Raw genomic sequence first — 20,962 nt, 5'->3', positions numbered from 1 at the left:
AAAAGAATCGATGATATGAACATTTTATCAGTAAAGAGTCCGTGAGGCTCGAGTGCAAAAACATACGAGTAGCTGGTATTTCTATACAATGTTGATTTCTAGTGGTGGAAATTAGGCCCACTCTTACTCCGGGCACTGTGGTCTCGTAGCCGTAACTAACTGTCTTCGATAATATTCCGATGTCAGTCAGATACGTAAATAGACGCGTAAATTCTGGATAATGCGATATCAATAAATGCACTTTTCGCGCCAGTTGAATATCTGGTGTAAATAGATGAAGACACTGTCAATAATGTCGGCGATAAGTCAAATTTTGTCCAATGAGCTTAGTTTTTTGCTTCGTGAGAAAACCACTTATGATAGAGCAGCCATTTTGTCGCAAAGCATTGTGGAAGCAAGTATGGGCAAAAATGTTAAATTAATCCTGATTGGTTCATATTTCTGAATCGTTGAATGATTAGCCAATCAACTACACCCATGTAACACCTAAACAATACGCTATGCTCATAACATAGAAGCTCATGACATCAGTGGAGTAGAGAGCAAGGTGTGTTTTGTCGTCTTTTTGTAAATTTCAGGACGAAGATCGTGTGCTAAAAACCTAAAAGTTACTTAAATATCAAAAACCGCGTGTAAGACGAATTTGTGTGTTCCATAGTAGTCTATAGCAACCGATCGGCGCAGTACATGATAAATCATGGAGGAACTAGTCCGTTCCATGTTATCTGTGATGCAGACTGGAAACGAAGAAGATATCAGCGCCAAATTCCAGGAATTCAATAAAGAGGTAAGGTCATCGATGCGTCGATTCGAGCGGCAGAAAGCCTGCATTACAATTACTGTATAAATTAAATACTGTGTTTATCATTATTTTTTCAACCATTATCAAAAGCAAACAGTCTGGATCGGTGACGATGCATCTCTGACGAGGATGGGATGATGATGATGATGATGATGCCGATGATGGATGGTGGTGGTGGTGATCCCGTTGAACGACGAAGCGATGATGAGGATGATGATGATGATGATGATGATGATATGCATTTCCAGTGTACAGATCCTGTCAGAAAGTACACGCGAGTCTACCGGTATAACAAAGGCCTAGATACAATCTCGGTTTACCGACACAGAAACACACCCACTGTACTTTACCGAAAGCAGTAATTCTTTTTTGATACTCTTAACTGGGGAATTATCTGTTCTGTTGATTTTTTCTGAATTCTATTTGTCATTCCTGCTAAATAAAAACAGCATTGACATTTGTAATGCTGGCAGATGTTGCCAACTTGTGTGATACACTGAGCTGTTTACATCTGAAGTTATTAAAGCATAAAGTTGGCATCATCCTCATCCTCAGCTGCATGTCTGGCAAAAATTATTCTGAGAATAATAGTACTACAGCATAAGTTTTGCCAGTTTCAGATCAGACTATTCCTGACTGTGACTGATGACATTTTTACCGAAGCATACATTTCCAGCACCTGTAAGAAATGCATTTTACCTTTTTTGTCACTTCAGACATTAACTGAAACACCATGGCCGTTGTCTATACAGCAAGACACACTAGACCAAAAGGGGGATTTTCTCCCTATCGGGAGACAATCTCCTGATCAGGAGAAAAGTTGACCTCCTGATCAGGAGAATTTCTCCCGATATACCGTAGAGACTTTTTTTGATAGAGTAACTCTATCACAGTAATTCTGCGCAATTTTATAGAGATTTGCGCATTTAGAAAAGTGTACATTGTACTGTTCATTATCAAATTTGACAGTGGGTTCATCATTGTTCCGAAAAAGTTCACCATTGCTTTCTTTGTATGTTTTCACATTTATTCAATAGTAATGATACCCTCTGTAGAAAAGGCATAGAGCAGTGGATCAACTCCATTTGTACTTGTCAATGTCAAAGTCATGTCCCAGAATTCATTCTTTAACATTTTGAAACTGTTACACATTTTGGACAAAGTCTCCCAATCAGGAGATTTCTGTCATTTTTGAGAAAAACTGCCATCAAATAGCTGTATCTAAATTCATGTAACATCTCTTGGAAGTCTCCCGATCGGGAGATTTTCTCCCGACTGGGAGAGAATCCCCACTTTGATCTAGTGTGCCTTGCTGTATAGCAATATTGGATAATTTCAGATATTTATTGTCTGTGTATTACGATGCATTTACAACACAACATTCTTAGCCATATATTTGAATGCTGTATGTTTGTTGTTCCTCGAAGCCTAAATAACGTTGGTTTTTCTGGTTGTAGGTTACATTTATTGAGTGTATGGTTTTCACGTCTTCTGTATTAATGGTCAGTAAGGTGATTGTGAAATTGAAGCAATTTACACTGTCATATTGATGTTTGCAGGGTTGATATTACCTAAATATGCATTCAATGGCAGATAGTTTTCCAAGGAGTTTTATCGATGATAGAATGACATGCTATTGTTCTGATCACAGTCCCTCCGTATGGAGGACTGTATTCTGATTTTACTGATTATGGAAGTTTTATTTAAAAATATTCCATTTGGCAACTTGAACTCTTGTTTTTCAAGTTGTGGGTAAATTATCAACTTGCTCAATTTGAATCAGGGCCGATAGTAGAGGCCTACTTATTATACTGCAGTAATGAGTGTATATCATTGCCAGTCTACTTTCCCGATCATTTTCTGAATGCTAATGCTATGTCACCAAAACAAGAAAACCACCTTAAAGCCGCACTTTTCAATCCCAGGTTCTCGCATTAGCGGAGTTCTCCTCCCAGTCAAACACATGGCCAGTACGATGTTTGATTTCTATAACATTAATTACACAAACTGATCTCAATCTTTTGTCTCCTTTTGCTAATCCTGCAAACAGAGCTTATATAACCGTTTGATTGACGGTCGGTTCAAATTGCCAACGGTCATTTATTCCTCAGCACCACACTCGAATTTCCTTAAAAAACGTCGTCCAGTCAAGTTAGAATTTGAATATAACCACAGGGTTTGATTGGCAGCAGCTTCGTGCTAACCGCTTGGCAGTCTGTCAACGTTTTTGCGGCCGGAAAAAACTAAAAAGTGGCATTTTCTGGAGCGTGTGCCCTCATGTTACCTGTTTGGTGTCCACTTACACAATGGACGCCGCCATAGGTTGGCGCCCTTTTAAAGGGAGGCTCCGCCTTTAATCAAGTTTGGAGAACTATTGGTGCAATTTTATTCCTTGTGATAGAACTGATTGCATTGTAGGTCTTTGTCAATAATTTACATACCTACCCATAGTATGGTGTAATTGCTTATGGTCTTTTATCTCCATATTTTGTGGTCATTCTGTTCTTGATGAACGCAAAGGTAGTATTGCGTTCTCGCTGCAAAGTTGCACTTCGAAAACAATAGACAAAAATCCTTGTGCGATTTTGACGCACACAGAACAAAATGAGTTTTTACCCTCTCCACCCTAAACGAAAGAATTACGTTTGTCGTGCGTCAGCTTTTATTATTGACGGCCCCTCAAGACAGACCTGTGAAGTCCCACCTTATAGTATTCATCTTTAATGCTGAGGTCACTGCTTACAAATTACTTTAAGTGCTTACAGTACTCATTGTTACTGTCTTTCAGAATGCAAGTACTTTCACCTTTGATTTCAATGAAGATCTTAAGAAGGTAATGAACTCAATAGGAATTGTGTTTCTTTATGTGGAGATTGTTGTTTAAATTTGGATTGCAATATTGAAGGATCATTTAATGTGAAGTATTTCTACCGGTAATACATGCCTTGTATCTGCTTCATTTAAATATGCCAGTAATGTACACCTGCTGAACCTGTATCCAATTACAATATCTGTCGGATGTCTCTATCGTTCAAGATCTCTCTGTTCATTTTCACAGACGTTCTCAATATTAGTTAAGATAAACAAACACTAAAACGATATCAATATTGAATGTGTAAAGGCATTCCACAGAAAGAAGTAAAAAATCTCCAGCTTGGTTTTTTAGTCAAAGATAGCCTAAGTCTATAGAAATTGAAGAATACAAAAGTCTTCAATAGTTTACCATTCACTGAATTGAAGTTATGTTAAAAAAATACATGATTTCAATCCTTGATGGAAAACCGTTCATACAAGTATTATCTCCTTTGATGACATTGAATTCTATTCTACCGGTATTTGTAAATTCAATTCTCAATTTGACAGGGTTTAATTCAAGGCATTTTAGACAGTCTAACCTTACAAAGAAGCAGTGAATGTCATGCCCAGTGTTTGGAGACATTACGGATTTTCAGTCGGGATAAATTCAGACTTCATCAAATGACTCAAAGAGAGGGAGTCTCCATATTGTTAGGACACGCTGGTTTGGATCAAGACGGAGTCGCTGAAGTTGAAGATAAAGGTGAGTGTTGGCTGTCAAGATGACAACAGCCTAGATATGAGATATCTCCAGTCTAAACATGTAAAGTTTGTCCTGACTAAAACTGACATTGAGATATGAGATATCTACAGTCACAGAAACATTTAAAATTTGTCACGGACTAAAATTGAAATTGAGATTCTCAAACGGAAAGAGAAAAAACCTCAAATTAATATTGATCAAAATAAATGATAACACAGTATATATGACAATTTTGAATGCGGAGTTGAAAAACTGCAAATCAGATTGATTTGAAAGTTTCTTTCCATGTTTACTTACTGTGCAACTAGTATGTCATAACTTACTGTATTCATGTTATTTTTTCAAAAAGCTTAATGTTATGTTTTCATAAAGCTTACATGATATACACACATATACCATAGATTGTGATTTTCACAGGGACATGTTGTAGTTTTGCAAAGCTTGAATTTTTCAAATGGTGAAAGTTTCTCATGATTAATGAACTGAACAGTTCTGTCTACTGCAGTGTCTGAGTATGAGTCCCCAGTGTGACAATACAAATTCCATTACCCCAGGGCAGGGGCTCACTTTGGCAATATCCATTACCCAAGGGGAAGGGTTTATACCCAGGCAACCCAATGCTTTCTACCCTACATGCTTAATTCATGCCAACTTATGCAGTAGTACTGGACCTCTTGAAACTTCAATCTATGCTTTCAAACATCCATTTACGTCCAATATGCTGACAAGATTTCATCCACTATTTCTCACAATCTCCTGAACTGGAATGACACGATCACCTTGACACTGATTGACAACCAAAGTCAAAAATCAATAAAAGTCAGCATCAATTTGCAAGCCTAACTGACATGGTATTTTATATTGCTGTTCCAAATCAAACCGATAATACATTGCCTAGATTCACAAGTGACTATTTGGTAACATTTCAGTTTGAATTAGTTCTTGAAATATGAAGAAAACTTAGAGCAAAGACATCATTTATGCTGTCGCTAAGCATTGATTAACACTAAACATGCATTTACTACAGTACATGTAAAAGCCACTGAACTTCCAAGATCAAACAATCAGTTTCTTGTAAAGAACTGACATAGCAGTAAAATTCAGAATATTAAAAAACCTAAACTTCACAGATAAAAAACAATTGCTTCAAACGATGTAAATGCATGTTCAAAGGATGAAAACCGATGTCATGAATCTGAATAAACAAATAGGGGTGTGTGGTGTCAGAGTTGGACTGTTCTGTTAGGTAATAGGAGCCATGGAGGTGTGTGTGAGATCAGAGTTGGACTGTTCTATCTAATCAAGGAGGGGTGTGTGATATCAGAGTTGGACTGTTCTATTAGGTATTAGGAGCCATGGAGGCTCACACAATCATAAGTAATGGAAAAATGTGCAATTTTCCAGACTGTATCAAAATTGTAACTTCAATATATGTCGCATTGTTTTAATACCTTGTCCTAGTTTTGTGGGTGTGAAAAGTCATAGAACTGACTGGAAAGATTTTACTTTCCTAATCCTTCCTGTATTTGAATTAAACAAGGGTAGGACTGTACAGATGAATGTACAGCATTTTCAAACATCCTCTAAAAGTAGTGAAGGGGCTCACACATGGACAGGGATTATACTTGGATGAGTATGGTATTATCAAACAATACACAAAATCAGTGTAGATATGGTAAATTTCCTAGCACTATCCTTAGTCTTTCAAAAAATTATGTGATTTTAACTTCTACATATATTTGCATCTATTCACAGTCAAAATTGAAGCTCAGAAGTGTTTGTGTAATTTAGTTTACAATAGTTCACAAGTACAGAAACTTTGTAGGTAAGTCATGTTTGCTGTGTTTACTGGAGTTGATGTCTGTCTATCATGTCTGTTTTAGATGTACGTATTCATGTAGATGTAATGTACAGATGGCACTATGGTGTCATTGTTCACACAGAGCAGATGCAGTAATTGTAGGTTTAAGTACATAATACCGTAGTAACATAGTGTAGGTTGTAGCTTGAATAGTGTACTTGATAATATAGATTGTTTCTGGAATAGTGTCAACTTGAGTGTATAGATTGTTGCTGATATAGTGTACTTGATAATATAGTTATTAGAGTTGTGCCAACTTGATAATATAGATTGTGGCTGGAATAGTGTCAACATGAGAGAATACCATAGATCTGTAGATTGTAGGGTAATGATGAAACTATTTCTACACATCATACCTTCCATTCATATTTTCCTGTCAAAATTCCAACTATACTGTTGAATACATTTGCACAACTCCAAAGCATAACTATATATATGAGTAACTGTCACAAAAGAAAACACTAAGAATGAAACCACGTAACTTGACACAGATTTGCTTTCTTTGTTACAGCAGTAGTATGTGTATTGATGCTATCTTGAGAAGGATGACGTCATATAAAGATCCAAAAATTAACCAGCAAATAAAGGTATGTGTTAGTAATGGCAGAGCCAGACTGATTCTGCAGTTAATGTAGCACCAGACTGATTCTGCAATAATGTTACAGCCAGATTGATTCTGCAATTATGGTAGAGCCAGACTGATTCTGCAATAATGGTAGAGCCAGACTGATTCTGCAATTATGGTAGAGCCAGACTGATTCTGCAATTATGGTAGAGCCAGACTGATTCTGCAATTATGGTAGAGCCAGACTGATTCTGCAATAATGGTAGAGCCAGACTGATTCTGCAATAATGGTAGAGCCAGACTGATTCTGCAATAATGGTAGAGCCAGACTGATTCTGCAATAATGGTAGAGTCAGACTGATTCTGCAATTATGGTAGAGCCAGACTGATTCTGCAATTATGGTAGAGCCAGACTGATTCTGCAATAATGGTAGAGCCAGACTGATTCTGCAATAATGGTAGAGCCAGACTGATTCTGCAATAATGGTAGAGTCAGACTGATTCTGCAATTATGGTAGAGCCAGACTGAATCTGCAAATTATGGTAGAGCCAGACTGATTCTGCAATTATGGTAGAGCCAGACTGATTCTGCAATAATGGTAGAGCCAGACTGATTCTGCAATAATGGTAGAGCCAGACTGATTCTGCAATAATGGTAGAGTCAGACTGATTCTGCAATAATGGTAGAGTCAGACTGACTTTGCAATAATGCTAGAGCCGGACTGATTCTGCAATAATGTTACAGCCAGACTGATTCTGCAATAATGGTAGAGCCAGACTGATTCTACATTGATTTCCACAGTTTTAATCCACCCACTGAGACCCTGTTGTTTCATAAACTAAAGACTTATAAAACATGCAATATTTGCCAGACACTACATTACCTAGAACACTGTTTACATAGAGTGAATCAAATGCAGTTTAACCCTTTTCCTGCCGAGCGCCCCTGTCCGTTATCCTGCCAAGTCCGTAGAAAACGGCCCCATAATATGTGCCTGCAAAAGATTGGCTCTCCTGCATGTTATCCTGCCAGGCATTTTGGCAGAAACCGCCCATTTTCAAGGTAGTTTTAGCCGTACTTATACGTGTACCGGTATATAATCAGCAAAGAAACACTACATCCAATAATAATATCTATTATACCGGTATATAATCAGCAAAGAAACACTACATCCAATAATATCTATTGTACCGGTATATAATCAGCAAAGAAACACTACATCCAATAATAATATCTATTGTACCGGTATATACATCCATTGGCTGAAAATATCTATCGTATCTCATTCATACCCAGTATGATTTCAAGTTGGTATAAACAAAAGATTGCTCATCTAATTGTTAATTCAATTATTTTTCTTTCAGTTTTTTGACATGAGAATGTTATTTCTGCTGACAGCTCTTTGTCCAGAGACAAGGTAAGAGTTTATCACTCTGATCAAATTGTTTATGTCGTATCTTTCTGTCTGTTTGATGAAATGCTGGTCCACCATGCCTATAAGGCCAAAAAAAAAAAATTGTGCTGTTCCGATTACATGGTTTTCAAAAATAGGGTAGGTAGGTAGGGAAATTTTTTTTTTTTTTTATTTCCAATGTGCATTTTGTATGCTTTCAAACAAACTACCAGTGAACAATTTCTTCATGAAATGCACTCAAATTGAATACCAATTTATTAAAATAAAATATTCATCAGTAGAATAGACATGTGTGGTTTATTAGACTGCCACGGAAATTGATATGGCCGCATTACAATTCTTTGACAGGAAAGTGAACTGTTTATCCACAGGTAAGTCTGACTTGTAAGAACTGACACAACACAATATTTACTGTCATCAATGCAGTGTTTCATCTAGGATACTGTACCAGGGGGGATTGGTCCCCCTCTCCTGGAATTTGTCAGGGGGATTTTAAAATTTTTGGGGGATTTAACTGAAACATTTAAGGACATCTTATGTAAGTTTTAATGTTGCAGTGATGTCACTTGTGATATACATACTACAAGCCATAAATCACTTGCTTACACAATCCAAGCTGCTGGCTCCAAACACCATCCTCTATAAGATTTTTTCAAAAGTCAACAAATTTGGGTGTCACTGTTGTGAATGTATAGGGTTTCCAAGAGTGGCGGACGGCTCATTAATATTCTTAAGCTTTAATATCCCTAAAAATTGTAGCATATTGCCTCATGCTTAAATATTCTGTATGTTTGTTTGCACATATTCTGTAAGTTTGCTTTCATAGGGCTTAATGTACATTCAAACATCAAAATTAACAACAGCCAGCCATTCCCATTGTACCTTCAAGGGATTTTTTTCATTTTTTACTGAACTGTCTGCACTACACAAGCCAAGAAAAAAATATATTGTAGTTATAAAAGCATATTTTGTAGCTTCTGAAAAAATAATGTGCTTGTTTGTCACGTTTTTACTGTGCGTATATCATCCCTCACTACTGTAAGTTTGGATCAACATTGCCCTTTGCAAATCAGTGAGCTGTGTTTTTGTAGTGATCTAGCTGGTCTTGTAGTTTTGTGCGCAGACTCAGTAGAGTTAAAACGAACAACTTAGAGGGTCAGATCCCTTGTTTTGACTTGAATGCGGAGTTGAGTTTTTCTCGATGTCAGATATGCTCCAGTTGCTTTTTTCAGTCATTTTAGAATGGGGAAAATAACAAACAGAAAGGTTGGTTGTCACCGACAGTTAATTTTAGGGTTTATTTGCTCTGAAAAATGAGTCAGTGTCTGTTTACTGAATTCAAAAACGGGGCCCATGTGCCCGTTGACACCACAGCTTGCTTCAATGCTTGTGCAGTCTGCACTGAGCACGTTTCTGTACCAGTAAAGTCCAATATTAAGTCCAATTTTTCGTGTCAATTTTGCTATCAGAATTATTTTCAGTGTTATGGACATTCATATGATGCACAAAACCTTCAGTTTGTCTCCTTTTCTCGATCGTGCAGAGATGATGTGACACAGAAACCTTATCGGGCAAGGGCAATTAACTTTTGTGAACGTAACTCTCAAATGGCTGATAGGCTTTCATATGCAAAATCAGCGTACGGAAATTTACGCGTGGTATTGTTTCAACGACATTTTATTGAAGTAGATCAAAAAGTATCAAAATCGAACTAAAATTAGTTTCATGCGTTTCACGTTTTTCATATCATTGTTTTTACTTCCGGCTTTACGAAGCTCTAAAAAGTCTAGGGTCGGGGGGATAAAATTGGGGTAGGTCGGGTAATCGGAACAGCACATATTTTTAATTTTGGCCTAACAGCAATTACAGTTTCCTAAACCAAGTGACATAACCATCCTGTATGTTCTCTAATACTCCATTGAGTATTTTTTTATTGTCTTAGGTTATTCATAAACATATCTCTTGTCAAATAGTTTCCCTTCCATTCAAGTCCAATTATTCATCTTGACAATACACTATAATGTGACATTTATATCAGGATGCTTAGACCTTTTCAAGGAGTAGGGTTAGGTCAAATATTACTGTTAGAGTCAGGACAAATATGACTCTAAGGGTTAGGTCAATGACTGCTCTCAGGGTTAGTTCAGATATTAGGGTTTGGTCAAATACTGCAGTTTGGGTATCGTGAAGTACAGATGCATGTCAATTGTTGTGTGTGGTATGATCCAATATGGCTTCCTGATGGCCATTTTCTTTTAGTGTTGTCAGACTGGCTGAAATATTCAGACATGGCAAGACCAATTTCATTTAAACTTTGTACAAAGACAACGTTCCATAACAGAAAGCCAAGATTGTATAAACCTATGCTTATCAGTCACATATTCTAGTTGGTGCAAACTTCAATTCAGTTACATCAAATCACTACAAGACAGTTGGGGACTGTGTCATTTAAAATGACTGGTTTTCTTGCAGGAATCAATTCAAACAGACATTGTCATCATTAAGATTACTAGTTGATGCATTGGATGCTACTGTCCATGGTGATGGCGTTACCAATGACAACATTACAGAAACAGAAAGTGATACAGTGTACATAGCTATTGATGATAGTGATGCAGATTTAGCCATGGAAATTCTCAAGACATTGTTCAATGTAACAATGACAGCAAAGAAAGGAAACTTGGATCAGGTAAGTTTGATGTGAGGGCGCTGTTCAATGGCATTTCCTGTCTGTCCTTTTGAATGTATTCATGTTATCTTCACAGTTTGAACTGCTTTGATCAGTGTCATACAAATTAGGATGTGATGTCACATCAAAGGCATGATCAAGATAAGTGTTTTTTGACAGAAATTCCCATCTTCTAATTAAGCTTTATTTGATAAACTATCATTATGATATCATAATTGGTTTATGTTTAGTAGCGCTGGAAGCATGGCATATATATACTTGGGATTCTTAAACAATCTTTTTTTCTGATATCAATCATGGATGTACATGTAAATTCCCTAATATTATTGATATCATTTTAATATGATCAAATCAGTTCTCACTCAAGAATACAACTCAATGAATTTGAAGTGACATGAATTCCAAACTGGGTGCATTGTCTTGTATTATTGCCACACTGATTGCATTGTCTTGTATTAATGCCACACTGATTGCATTGTCTTGTATTATTGCCACACTGATTGCATTGTCTTGTATTATTGCCACACTGATTGCATTGTCTTGTATTATTGCCACACTGATTGCATTGTCTTGTATTATTGCCACACTGATTGCATTGTCTTGTATTATTGCCACACTGATTGCATTGTCTTGTATTATTGCCACACTGAGTACATTGTCTTGTATTATTGCCACACAGGGAGAAGAAATGCTCTATGTTGACCTGGGTGCAATTATCAGAAGATTATTATTAAGCAAAACGTCAACAGAAGATAAAACAGAAACTCTTCACAGGTAGATGTTGACGGTTTTTGGTTTACAACGATTATAGATAGACTGTTTATGCTCCAAGTATTATACCGGTAGATGTACTCTGTATGCTAGAATGGGTGTAGATGTACTCTGTATGCTACAATGTGTGTAGATGTACTCTTTATACTACAATGTGTGTAGATGTACCCTGTATACTACAATGTGTGTGTATGCTACAATGTGTGTAGATGTACTCTGTATGCTACAATGTGTGTAGATGTACTCTGTATGCTACAATGTGTGTAGATGTACTCTGTATGCTACAATGTGTGTAGATGTACCCTGTATACTACAATGTGTGTAGATGTACCCTGTATACTACAATGTGTGTAGATGTACTCTGTATGCTAGAATGGGTGTAGATGTACTCTGTATGCTACAATGTGTGTAGATGTACTCTGTATGCTACAATGTGTGTAGATGTACTCTGTATGCTACAATGTGTGTAGATGTACTCGTATGCTACAATGTGTGTAGATGTACTCTGTATGCTACAATGTGAGTAGATGTACTCTGTATGCTACAATATGTGTAGATGTACTCTGTATGCTACAATATGTGTAGATGTGCTCTGTATTCTACAATGGGTGTGTATGCTACAATGTGTGTAGATGTACTCTGTATGCTACAATATGTGTAGATGTACTCTGTATGCTACAATATGTGTAGATGTGCTCTGTATTCTACAATGGGTGTGTATGCTACAATGTGAGTAGATGTACTCTGTATGCTACAATGTGAGTAGATGTACTCTGTATGCTACAATATGTGTAGATGTACTCTGTATGCTACAATATGTGTAGATGTGCTCTGTATTCTACAATGGGTGTGTATGCTACAATGTGTGTAGATGTACTCTGTATGCTACAATATGTGTAGATGTACTCTTTATACTACAATGTGTGTAGATGTACCCTGTATACTACAATGTGTGTGTATGCTACAATGTGTGTAGATGTACTCTGTATGCTACAATGTGTGTAGATGTACTCTGTATGCTACAATATGTGTAGATGTACTCTGTATGCTACAATGTGTGTAGATGTACTCTGTATGCTACAATGTGAGTAGATGTACTCTGTATGCGACACAGGGATGATGGCCATTTTGAATATTCTTGATTGTAAAAGAGAATGGTTTACAGTTTTCTTGACGAAAGTTCGAATGAAAGTTTTAAGACTTTTCAATTCGAGACATATACTGCCTCAAACAATCCAGGTTATTTACCCTTTACAACTTTAGATAGTTTTTAATTGCCATTCAACTCTCTGTCATAGTCATACAGTTAACCTGCTGACAAATATGCCAATGTGTGCAGCACTGGAACTTACACCAAAATGTCCTGAAGAGGGCGCTGTTGGTGGCAAAGATATCCATGAGACATACAAAGGTCATTACATCGATACAGCCCTTGTTCTCAAACAGTTTCTGGTAAAAAGGGTTGAAAAGGTGAGTTACAACTCTTTTCTTTTCTGAAAAATATTTAAGCTGTCAAAATTATGACTGAGATAGATTGAATTTTGTACTGGAAGTGACAGGATAAAACTTTTCATTGCAAAACTTGAAAATGTTAAATGTGAAGTCCTATCCTCTCGATTTGATGGAAATTACGTTGGCTTGAAGTATTACAGTGTCTTCTGAGTGTATTGATAGTCTTGCAAGTATCTAGTGTCAGCTCATTTATTTAGTATGTCATCCTATTGTTTACGTTTTGTTGTTGTTGTTGTTGTCTGATTGACAGGGTGGCAAAGGTGGTTATTTGGTGGAAAGTTTATCACCAGTGTTAAGTGCATTGCATACAGTTTGTAAATACAACAGGATTATAAGGAAATATCTCCGGTCAGAGGTCAGTATCAGTAGAATGATGCTTTAAATAGCATTATCAAACCATAGTATTACACAAAAATTAGTTGACATAAAGTTAAAAAGAAGTGAATTTATTGTTTTATGTGATGCCCTTATGTGGACAATATTCTTTAGTAATATGTACCAGGTGTTTCTGTGTACGTGTGTGTGTGTGTGTGTGTGTGTGTGTGTGTGTGTCCTGCTATTCAATGACATGACAGTGCATTGATGTACTGTTGAGTGCTGCCTTTAAGAAACATACTGAAGCAAATATTTATACTTATTTGCACCTCAATATTAGCTTTAACTTTACTTTGATGGGTTGTTAGAAATTTCCATGCCACAGTACCAGACATGGATGTAGAAGTTTACCAAAAATGTAGCAAGAATATCAATCATTCATCATTGCATGGTATGCTGGAACTTGAATTCAAATCTCATTGTTACTGAAAGTCTTCTAACAATGTTAGAGATAAGAAAGTAAGTATTGTCTGTTCTGATGACTTGATAGATTTTACCTCCACTGAGAGATGCATCTACTCTACCTGAAGAGGGAGAAACCATCAGGAATAAGTGAGTAACTTATTTGCAATACACACAGTGATAAACAATGTCAGATCTGGATGACAGATTAACTGATGTCATATTTGTTTCAGAGCATTCTCATTTCTTTAAAGCACAAAGGGTACTATGACATAACCTTGATTCAAAATTCTTCCAGTAATAGTGAATCATTTTAATAGCTTGAACTCTTTACTGAGCAAAAGATGTAATTTTGCATTTGTTATTGGTACTATTGCAGGTTAGTTCGCCTGATGACAAATCCATCGACAGAAATCAAGGACTTAGTTGCTGATTTTCTCTTTGTACTCTGTAAAGAAAACGGTGAGTCTTGATGCATTGAATAAACGTAGCAAAGTCTGCAAAAAGTTGTCATTAATAGAATATGCAGTAGTTAATATTGATTCTTCAAGATTTGGACGGTCACTGTTTTCTTGTTTCAGAATTCAATTCTTTCACAGGGAAATATCCGTACAGTTTGGAAATATCCATGCAGTTTGGAAATATCCGTATAGTTTGGAAGGAATTATCAGAACAAGTGGTCAGGATAAATGTTCTTTTTAATTTGTTCAAATGATATGCACAATTGTATCAACATTGTATGAATCATTCAAAAACAGCATGCATTTTTTGTTTTCTTTTCATTTCTGTTTGATTATGTTTAGACAAATGTACCTGTGTGTTTGTGTGCTGTATTTCCATCATGAAATTTAACTGCACTTTTTATGTGGAGTTTTACAATATTTGACCATGAAGTTTAACCATATTTCAACCACAAAATTTAACCATACTCCAATCATGAAGTTTAACCATATTGCAACCATGAAGTTTAACCATATTGTAACCATGAAGTTTAACCATATTGCAACCATGAAGTTTATATTGCAACCATGAAGTTGAACCATATTTCAACCATGAAGTTTTTCCATGTTTCTTGCTATTGGTCAGCTCTATTCTCTGCTGATAAACTTTGATTCATTTACAGTGGACCGATTGATCAAGTACACTGGCTATGGTAATGCTGCTGGTTTGTTGTGTCAGCGTGGTTTAATGGGAGGTGCTTATACACAGAGTACAACAAGTATTGGAGGTAATACAGATGAAAGCAGCTCAGATGATAGTGACACTGAGGAGTATATGGAAGTCAGACACAAGTAAGTTGTCTTGTAAACTGAATACTAATTATCTACTGTAAAAGTTGTCTTGTAAACAGAATACCAATTGTCTATTGTAAAAGTTGTCTTGTAAACAGAATACTAATTGTCTATTGTAAAAGTCTTGTAAACAGAATACCGATTATCTACTGTAAAAGTTGTCTTGTAAACAGAATACTAATTGTCTATTGTAAAAGTTGTCTTGTAAACAGAATACTAATTGTCTATTGTAAAAGTTGTCTTGTAAACAGAATACTAATTGTCTACTGTAAAAGTTGTCTTGTAAACAGAATACCAATTGTCCATTGTAAAAGTTGTCTTGGAAATGGAATACCAATTGTCTATTGTAAAAGTCTTGTAAACAGAATACCGATTGTCTACTGTAAAAGTTGTCTTGTAAACAGAATACTAATTGTCTATTGTAAAAGTTGTCTTGTAAACAGAATACTAATTGTCTACTGTAAAAGTTGTCTTGTAAACAGAATGCCAATTGTCTGTTGTAAAAGTTGTCTTGTAAACAGAATGCCAATTGTCTATTGTAAAGTTGTCTTGTAAACAGAATACCAATTGTCTATTGTAAAAGTCTTGTAAACAGAATGCCAATTGTCTATTGTAAAGTTGTCTTGTAAACAGAATGCCAATTGTCTATTGTAAAGTTGTCTTGTAAACAGAATACCAATTGTCTATTGTAAAAGTTGTCTTGTAAACAATACCAATTGTCTATTGTAAAAGTCGTCTTGTAAACAGAATGCCAATTGTCTACTGTAAAAGTTGTCTTGTAAACAGAATACTAATTGTCTACTGTAAAAGTTGTCTTGTAAACAGATTGCCAATTGTCTGTTGTAAAAGTTTTCTTGTAAACAGTATGCCAATTGTCAATTGTAAAGTTGTCTTGTAAACAGAATGCCAATTGTCTATTGTAAAGTTGTCTTGTAAACAGAATACCAATTGTCTATTGTAAAAGTTGTCTTGTAAACAGAATACCAATTGTCTATTGTAAAAGTTGTCTTGTAAACAGAATGCCAATTGTCTATTGTAAAAGTTGTCTTGTAAACAGAATACCAATTGTCTACTGTAAAAGTTGTCTTGTAAACAGAATACTAATTGTCTATTGTAAAGTTGTCTTGTAAACAGAATACCAATTGTCTATTGTAAAAGTTGTCTTGTAAACAGAATACCAATTGTCTATTGTAAAAGTTGTCTTGTAAACAGAATACTAATTGTCTATTGTAAAGTTGTCTTGTAAACAGAATACCAATTGTCTATTGTAAAAGTTGTCTTGTAAACAGAATACCAATTGTCTATTGTAAAAGTTGTCTTGTAAACAGAATACCAATTGTCTACTGTAAAAGTTGTCTTGTAAACAGAATACTAATTGTCTATTGTAAAGTTGTCTTGTAAACAGAATACCAATTGTCTATTGTAAAAGTTGTCTTGTAAACAGAATACCAATTGTCTATTGTAAAAGTTGTCTTGTAAACAGAATACTAATTGTCTATTGTAACAGTTGTCTTGTAAACAGAATACCAATTGTCTACTGTAAAAGTTGTCTTGTAAACAGAATACCAATTGTCTACTGTAACAGTTGTCTTGTAAACAGAATACTAATTGTCTATTGTAACAGTTGTCTTGTAAACAGAATACTAATTGTCTATTGTAACAGTTGTCTTGTAAACAGAATGCCAATTGTCTATTGTAACAGTTGTCTTGTAAACAGAATGCCAATTGTCTATTGTAACAGTTGTCTTGTAAACAGAATGCCAATTGTCTACTTTGTCTTGCAATCAGGGCAATGATTGTCTGCATTAATAGATATGTGCCTAGACTTTCTCCAAGTCCTGTGACATATAAGTATCAAAACACAGTATATTTCTAGAATACTGTAAATGTCAGCAGTTTTTTGTTTTAGTGGTGAGATGATTGCACAAGTGAAGCAGTATATACTTGGGCGGACTGCCTGGTGAGGTGATTGTGACGGCCCATAGACTTGTGAACTTTGAAAAGTTTGAGTTGCTGTAAATAATTCATCATGATATCAGGCCATAGATATTCATGAAGGGATAGGTAGATTATTAGCATAGCATGAACAGTTTTTCATGTCAATTCACATACAAATGTCTTGCTAGTCATTTACCGTGTCAATTCATGATTACAGAATCAACCCTATCACTGGACGTGTTGAGGATGAGAAACCCAATCCTACTGAAGGTTGGACAGAAGAACAAAAGGAATTCCATGCCAATCAATTAGCCAACATGTTTGATAAATTATCAAGGTACATGTATCTTTTTCTTAGATTCAATTAGTTCCTGTGATTGTGATGACAGATGTCTGCATGAATGATGAGGCATTTGACTTAAGTCCTGTAGTAACTTAAAGTGCTTCATTGGAAACCCCAAAAAACAAGCAATGAATAGTATTTACTCTTGCTAAATCTACAATAGTATTTAATTTTATTACTCATTACTGTTAACATAAAAAGATTTGATGGCATTGCTGCTGTGCATACATTAACTTTGCAACACATTCTGCTTTTCAAAGGATTAACAAATGAGGTTGTAAGTCCTGCAATGAAGATGTAATTTCCAAATGGGTCACTTGAACTCGTTGATAGCTTTAAAGGCATCGTCAGAAAATTGTAGATCTCTCCTGTAAGGAGGATATCGTACTGTATTCTTAATGTACAGTATGCCTGTAAAATTCATTTACTACTCCTGTATTTCAGAGAGGGTGTTATAAAGCCAATGACAGTGGGTCCAGATGGCAGACCAATTCCACTGGAAGAAGCCGTCAGTCAAATTGAAATTCAAGAACACAACTCTGATAGTGAACTCAGTGACTAGTATTTGAACAAATCTTAACCAAAATATTATCAACAAATTCCTATTTATTGAGTTTTCTGATTTGATTCAGACACAAAGTCATTTCACATTTGTTGACTGGATTTTATTTCCATTGAGAGGAAAGAAACCACTGCTTGCTCTGTGGATGAGAATTTCCACAACTCTGACAAATACGGAATATCTTTCCATGCAAATAATTGAATTGGTATTTATTTATGTAGTGTCCACTGCATGTCATTGCCTAGTGCTTAGAGACAGAGTCTGTGAAATCAAAAATCATGATAAGTTGATTGTAATGCAAAACAAGTATGTATTTATTGTAGTATGTTGATATTATTTCACAATGAAAACAAAAATCAAGAATTTTAATCAGTGTTAGCGTTATTCTGTTTATTCCTGCCTAAACTTCAATCACATCACAATCACCTGTGTACCCCAACACTCATAGCGGTACCTACAGTACTTCTGAACTGACAGTGACAGACTGTATCCCATAATCCAGTGTTGCAGCCAGGAATTTTAAACTAGGGGACACTGTGTTCCACTACCGTTTATTTTTGGGGACTTTTTGCACATTTTGGGGACAACATGAGTCAGTTGTCAATCAAATTTTGTATTATTTTATTATAAATTGGTTTCACAAAACAAAATTCCAGCTACTGGGACTGCATCACTATGCATGAATATCAGGCAATTGTAGCAGTATACCGTATCTGCCTCCAATCAGAGCTCAGTCTGACTACAAGCAAGTATTATATTATAATGAAGTGCAGCATTGTAGTTACTTTTAATCACGGCTTTGATAGTACGTACATATAAGCCACAAAACAATCACAAAACAATCGTGACAAACAAAGGTCTTCATCAGTAACAGATGTCACTTGGCAGACTACATTTAACACAGTTCACTCATGAGTGCATCTGTGGTGGCCCGTAGTACTTGAAAATCGAGACAATGGGTTCCGTTTTAGGGACATTGTCACAAGGGCGCGTCCTGGCTGCAACACTTACATAATCCCCCCAACAACTGCCTTTCCAAGGAATCTCTAGGTACACACTTTATCCCATAATCCTGCCTCTAACGACTACCTTTCCAAAGAGTCTACAGGTACACGCTCTATCCCATAATCCCACCAACAACTACCTTTCCAAAGAGTCTACAGGTATACACTCTATCCCATAATCCCACCAACAACTACCTTTCCAAGGAGTCTACAGGTACACACTCTATCCCATAATCCCACCAACAACTACCTTTCCAAGGAGTCTACAGGTACACACTCTATCCCATAATCCCACCAACAACTACCTTTCCAAGGAGTCTACAGGCACACACTCTATCCCATAATCCCACCAACAACTACCTTTCCAAGGAGTCGACAGGCACACACTCTATCCCATAATCACACCAACAACTACCTTTCCAAGGAGTCTACAGGTACACAATCTATCCCATAATCCCACCAACAACTACCTTTCCAAGGAGTCTACAGGTACACACTCTATCCCATAATCCCACCAACAACTGCCTTTCCAAGGAGTCTACAGGTACACACTCTATCCCATAATCCCACCAACAACTACCTTTCCAAGGAGTCTACAGGTACACAATCTATCCCATAATCCCACCAACAACTGCCTTTCCAAGGAGTCTACAGGTACACACTCTATCCCATAATCCCACCAATAACTGCCTTTCCAAGGAGTCTACAGGTACACACTCTATCCCATAATCCCACCAACAACTGCCTTTCCAAGGAGTCTACAGGTACACAATCTATCCCATAATCCCACCAACAACTACCTTTCCAAGGAGTCTAAAGGTACACACTCTATCCCATAATCCCACCAACAACTACCTTTCCAAGGAGTCGATAGGTACACACTCTATCCCATAATCCCACCAACAACTGCCTTTCCAAGGAGTCTACAGGTACTCACTCTATCCCATAATCCCACCAACAACTGCCTTTCCAAGGAGTCTACAGGTACACACTCTATCCCATAATCCCACCAACAACTGCCTTTCCAAGGAGTCGATAGTTACACACTCTATCCCATAATCCCACCAACAACTACCTTTCCAAGGAGTCTACAGGTACACAATCTATCCCATAATCCCACCAACAACTACCTTTCCAAGGAGTCTACAGGTACACACTCTATCCCATAATCCCACCAACAACTGCCTTTCCAAGGAGTCTACAGGTACACAATCTATCCCATAATCCCACCAACAACTACCTTTCCAAGGAGTCTAAAGGTACACACTCTATCCCATAATCCCACCAACAACTGCCTTTCCAAGGAGTCTACAGGTACACACTCTATCCCATAATCCCACCAACAACTGCCTTTCCAAGGAGTCTACAGGTACACACTCTATCCCATAATCCCACCAACAACTACCTTTCCAAGGAGTCTACAGGTACACACTCTATCCCATAATCCACCAACAACTGCCTTTCCAAGGAGTCTACAGGTACACACTCTATCCCATAATCCCACCAACAACTGCCTTTCCAAGGAGTCGATAGTTACACACTCTATCCCATAATCCCACCAACAACTACCTTTCCAAGGAGTCTACAGGTACACACTCTATCCCATAATCCCACCAACAACTACCTTTCCAAGGAGTCTACAGGTACACAATCTATCCCATAATCCCACAAACAACTACCTTTCCAGGGTCGATAGGTACACACTCTATCCCATAATCCCACCAACAACTACCTTTCCAAAGAGTCTACAGGTACACACTCTATCCCATAATCCCACCAACAACTACCTTTCCAAGGAGTCTACAGGTACACACTCTATCCCATAATCCCACCAACAACTACCTTTCCAAGGAGTCGACAGGCACACACTCT

At 36.7% G+C, this 20,962-nt stretch overlaps 1 protein-coding gene across 2 annotated transcripts; it reads left to right on the top strand.

The window, feature by feature from the left end:
- Positions 1-490: 490 nt before the first annotated feature.
- LOC139142560 (chaperone Ric-8A-like) lies at positions 491-18,455 on the top strand. Of its 2 annotated transcripts, none has more exons than XM_070712550.1 (15): positions 491-787; positions 3,591-3,635; positions 4,166-4,361; positions 6,117-6,186; positions 6,737-6,809; positions 8,153-8,205; positions 10,675-10,891; positions 11,571-11,665; positions 12,961-13,132; positions 13,425-13,529; positions 14,040-14,101; positions 14,331-14,413; positions 15,075-15,243; positions 17,399-17,518; positions 17,969-18,455. In XM_070712550.1, exons 1-15 carry the CDS (start codon positions 698-700, stop codon positions 18,084-18,086), a joined length of 1,668 nt encoding a protein of 555 aa, XP_070568651.1. In that variant the 5' UTR covers positions 491-697; the 3' UTR covers positions 18,087-18,455. The 2 variants fall into 2 exon arrangements, with proteins under 2 accessions (XP_070568651.1, XP_070568644.1); XM_070712543.1 differs by having other exon boundaries at positions 492-787; positions 6,734-6,809.
- The last annotated feature ends 2,507 nt before the right edge of the window (positions 18,456-20,962 follow it).

Source organism: Ptychodera flava, chromosome 1 (assembly GCF_041260155.1).
Source record: "Ptychodera flava strain L36383 chromosome 1, AS_Pfla_20210202, whole genome shotgun sequence".
NCBI classification, from domain to species: Eukaryota; Metazoa; Hemichordata; class Enteropneusta; family Ptychoderidae; genus Ptychodera; species Ptychodera flava.
The sequence above is the reverse complement of the archived record's forward strand: the minus strand, read 5'-3'. Positions and strand labels throughout refer to the sequence as shown.

What these genes read in the sequence shown, in the direction of transcription:
- LOC139142560 (XM_070712543.1), top strand. Translation starts at nt 698, where the DNA reads ATGGAGGAACTAGTCCGTTCCATGTTATCTGTGATGCAGACTGGAAAC. An exon ending in TCCAGGAATTCAATAAAGAG is followed by an intron (nt 788 to 3,590) that starts GTAAGGTCATCG and finishes ACTGTCTTTCAG; the next exon opens with AATGCAAGTACTTTCACCTT. An exon ending in GGAGAAACCATCAGGAATAA is followed by an intron (nt 14,102 to 14,330) that starts GTGAGTAACTTA and finishes GTACTATTGCAG; the next exon opens with GTTAGTTCGCCTGATGACAA.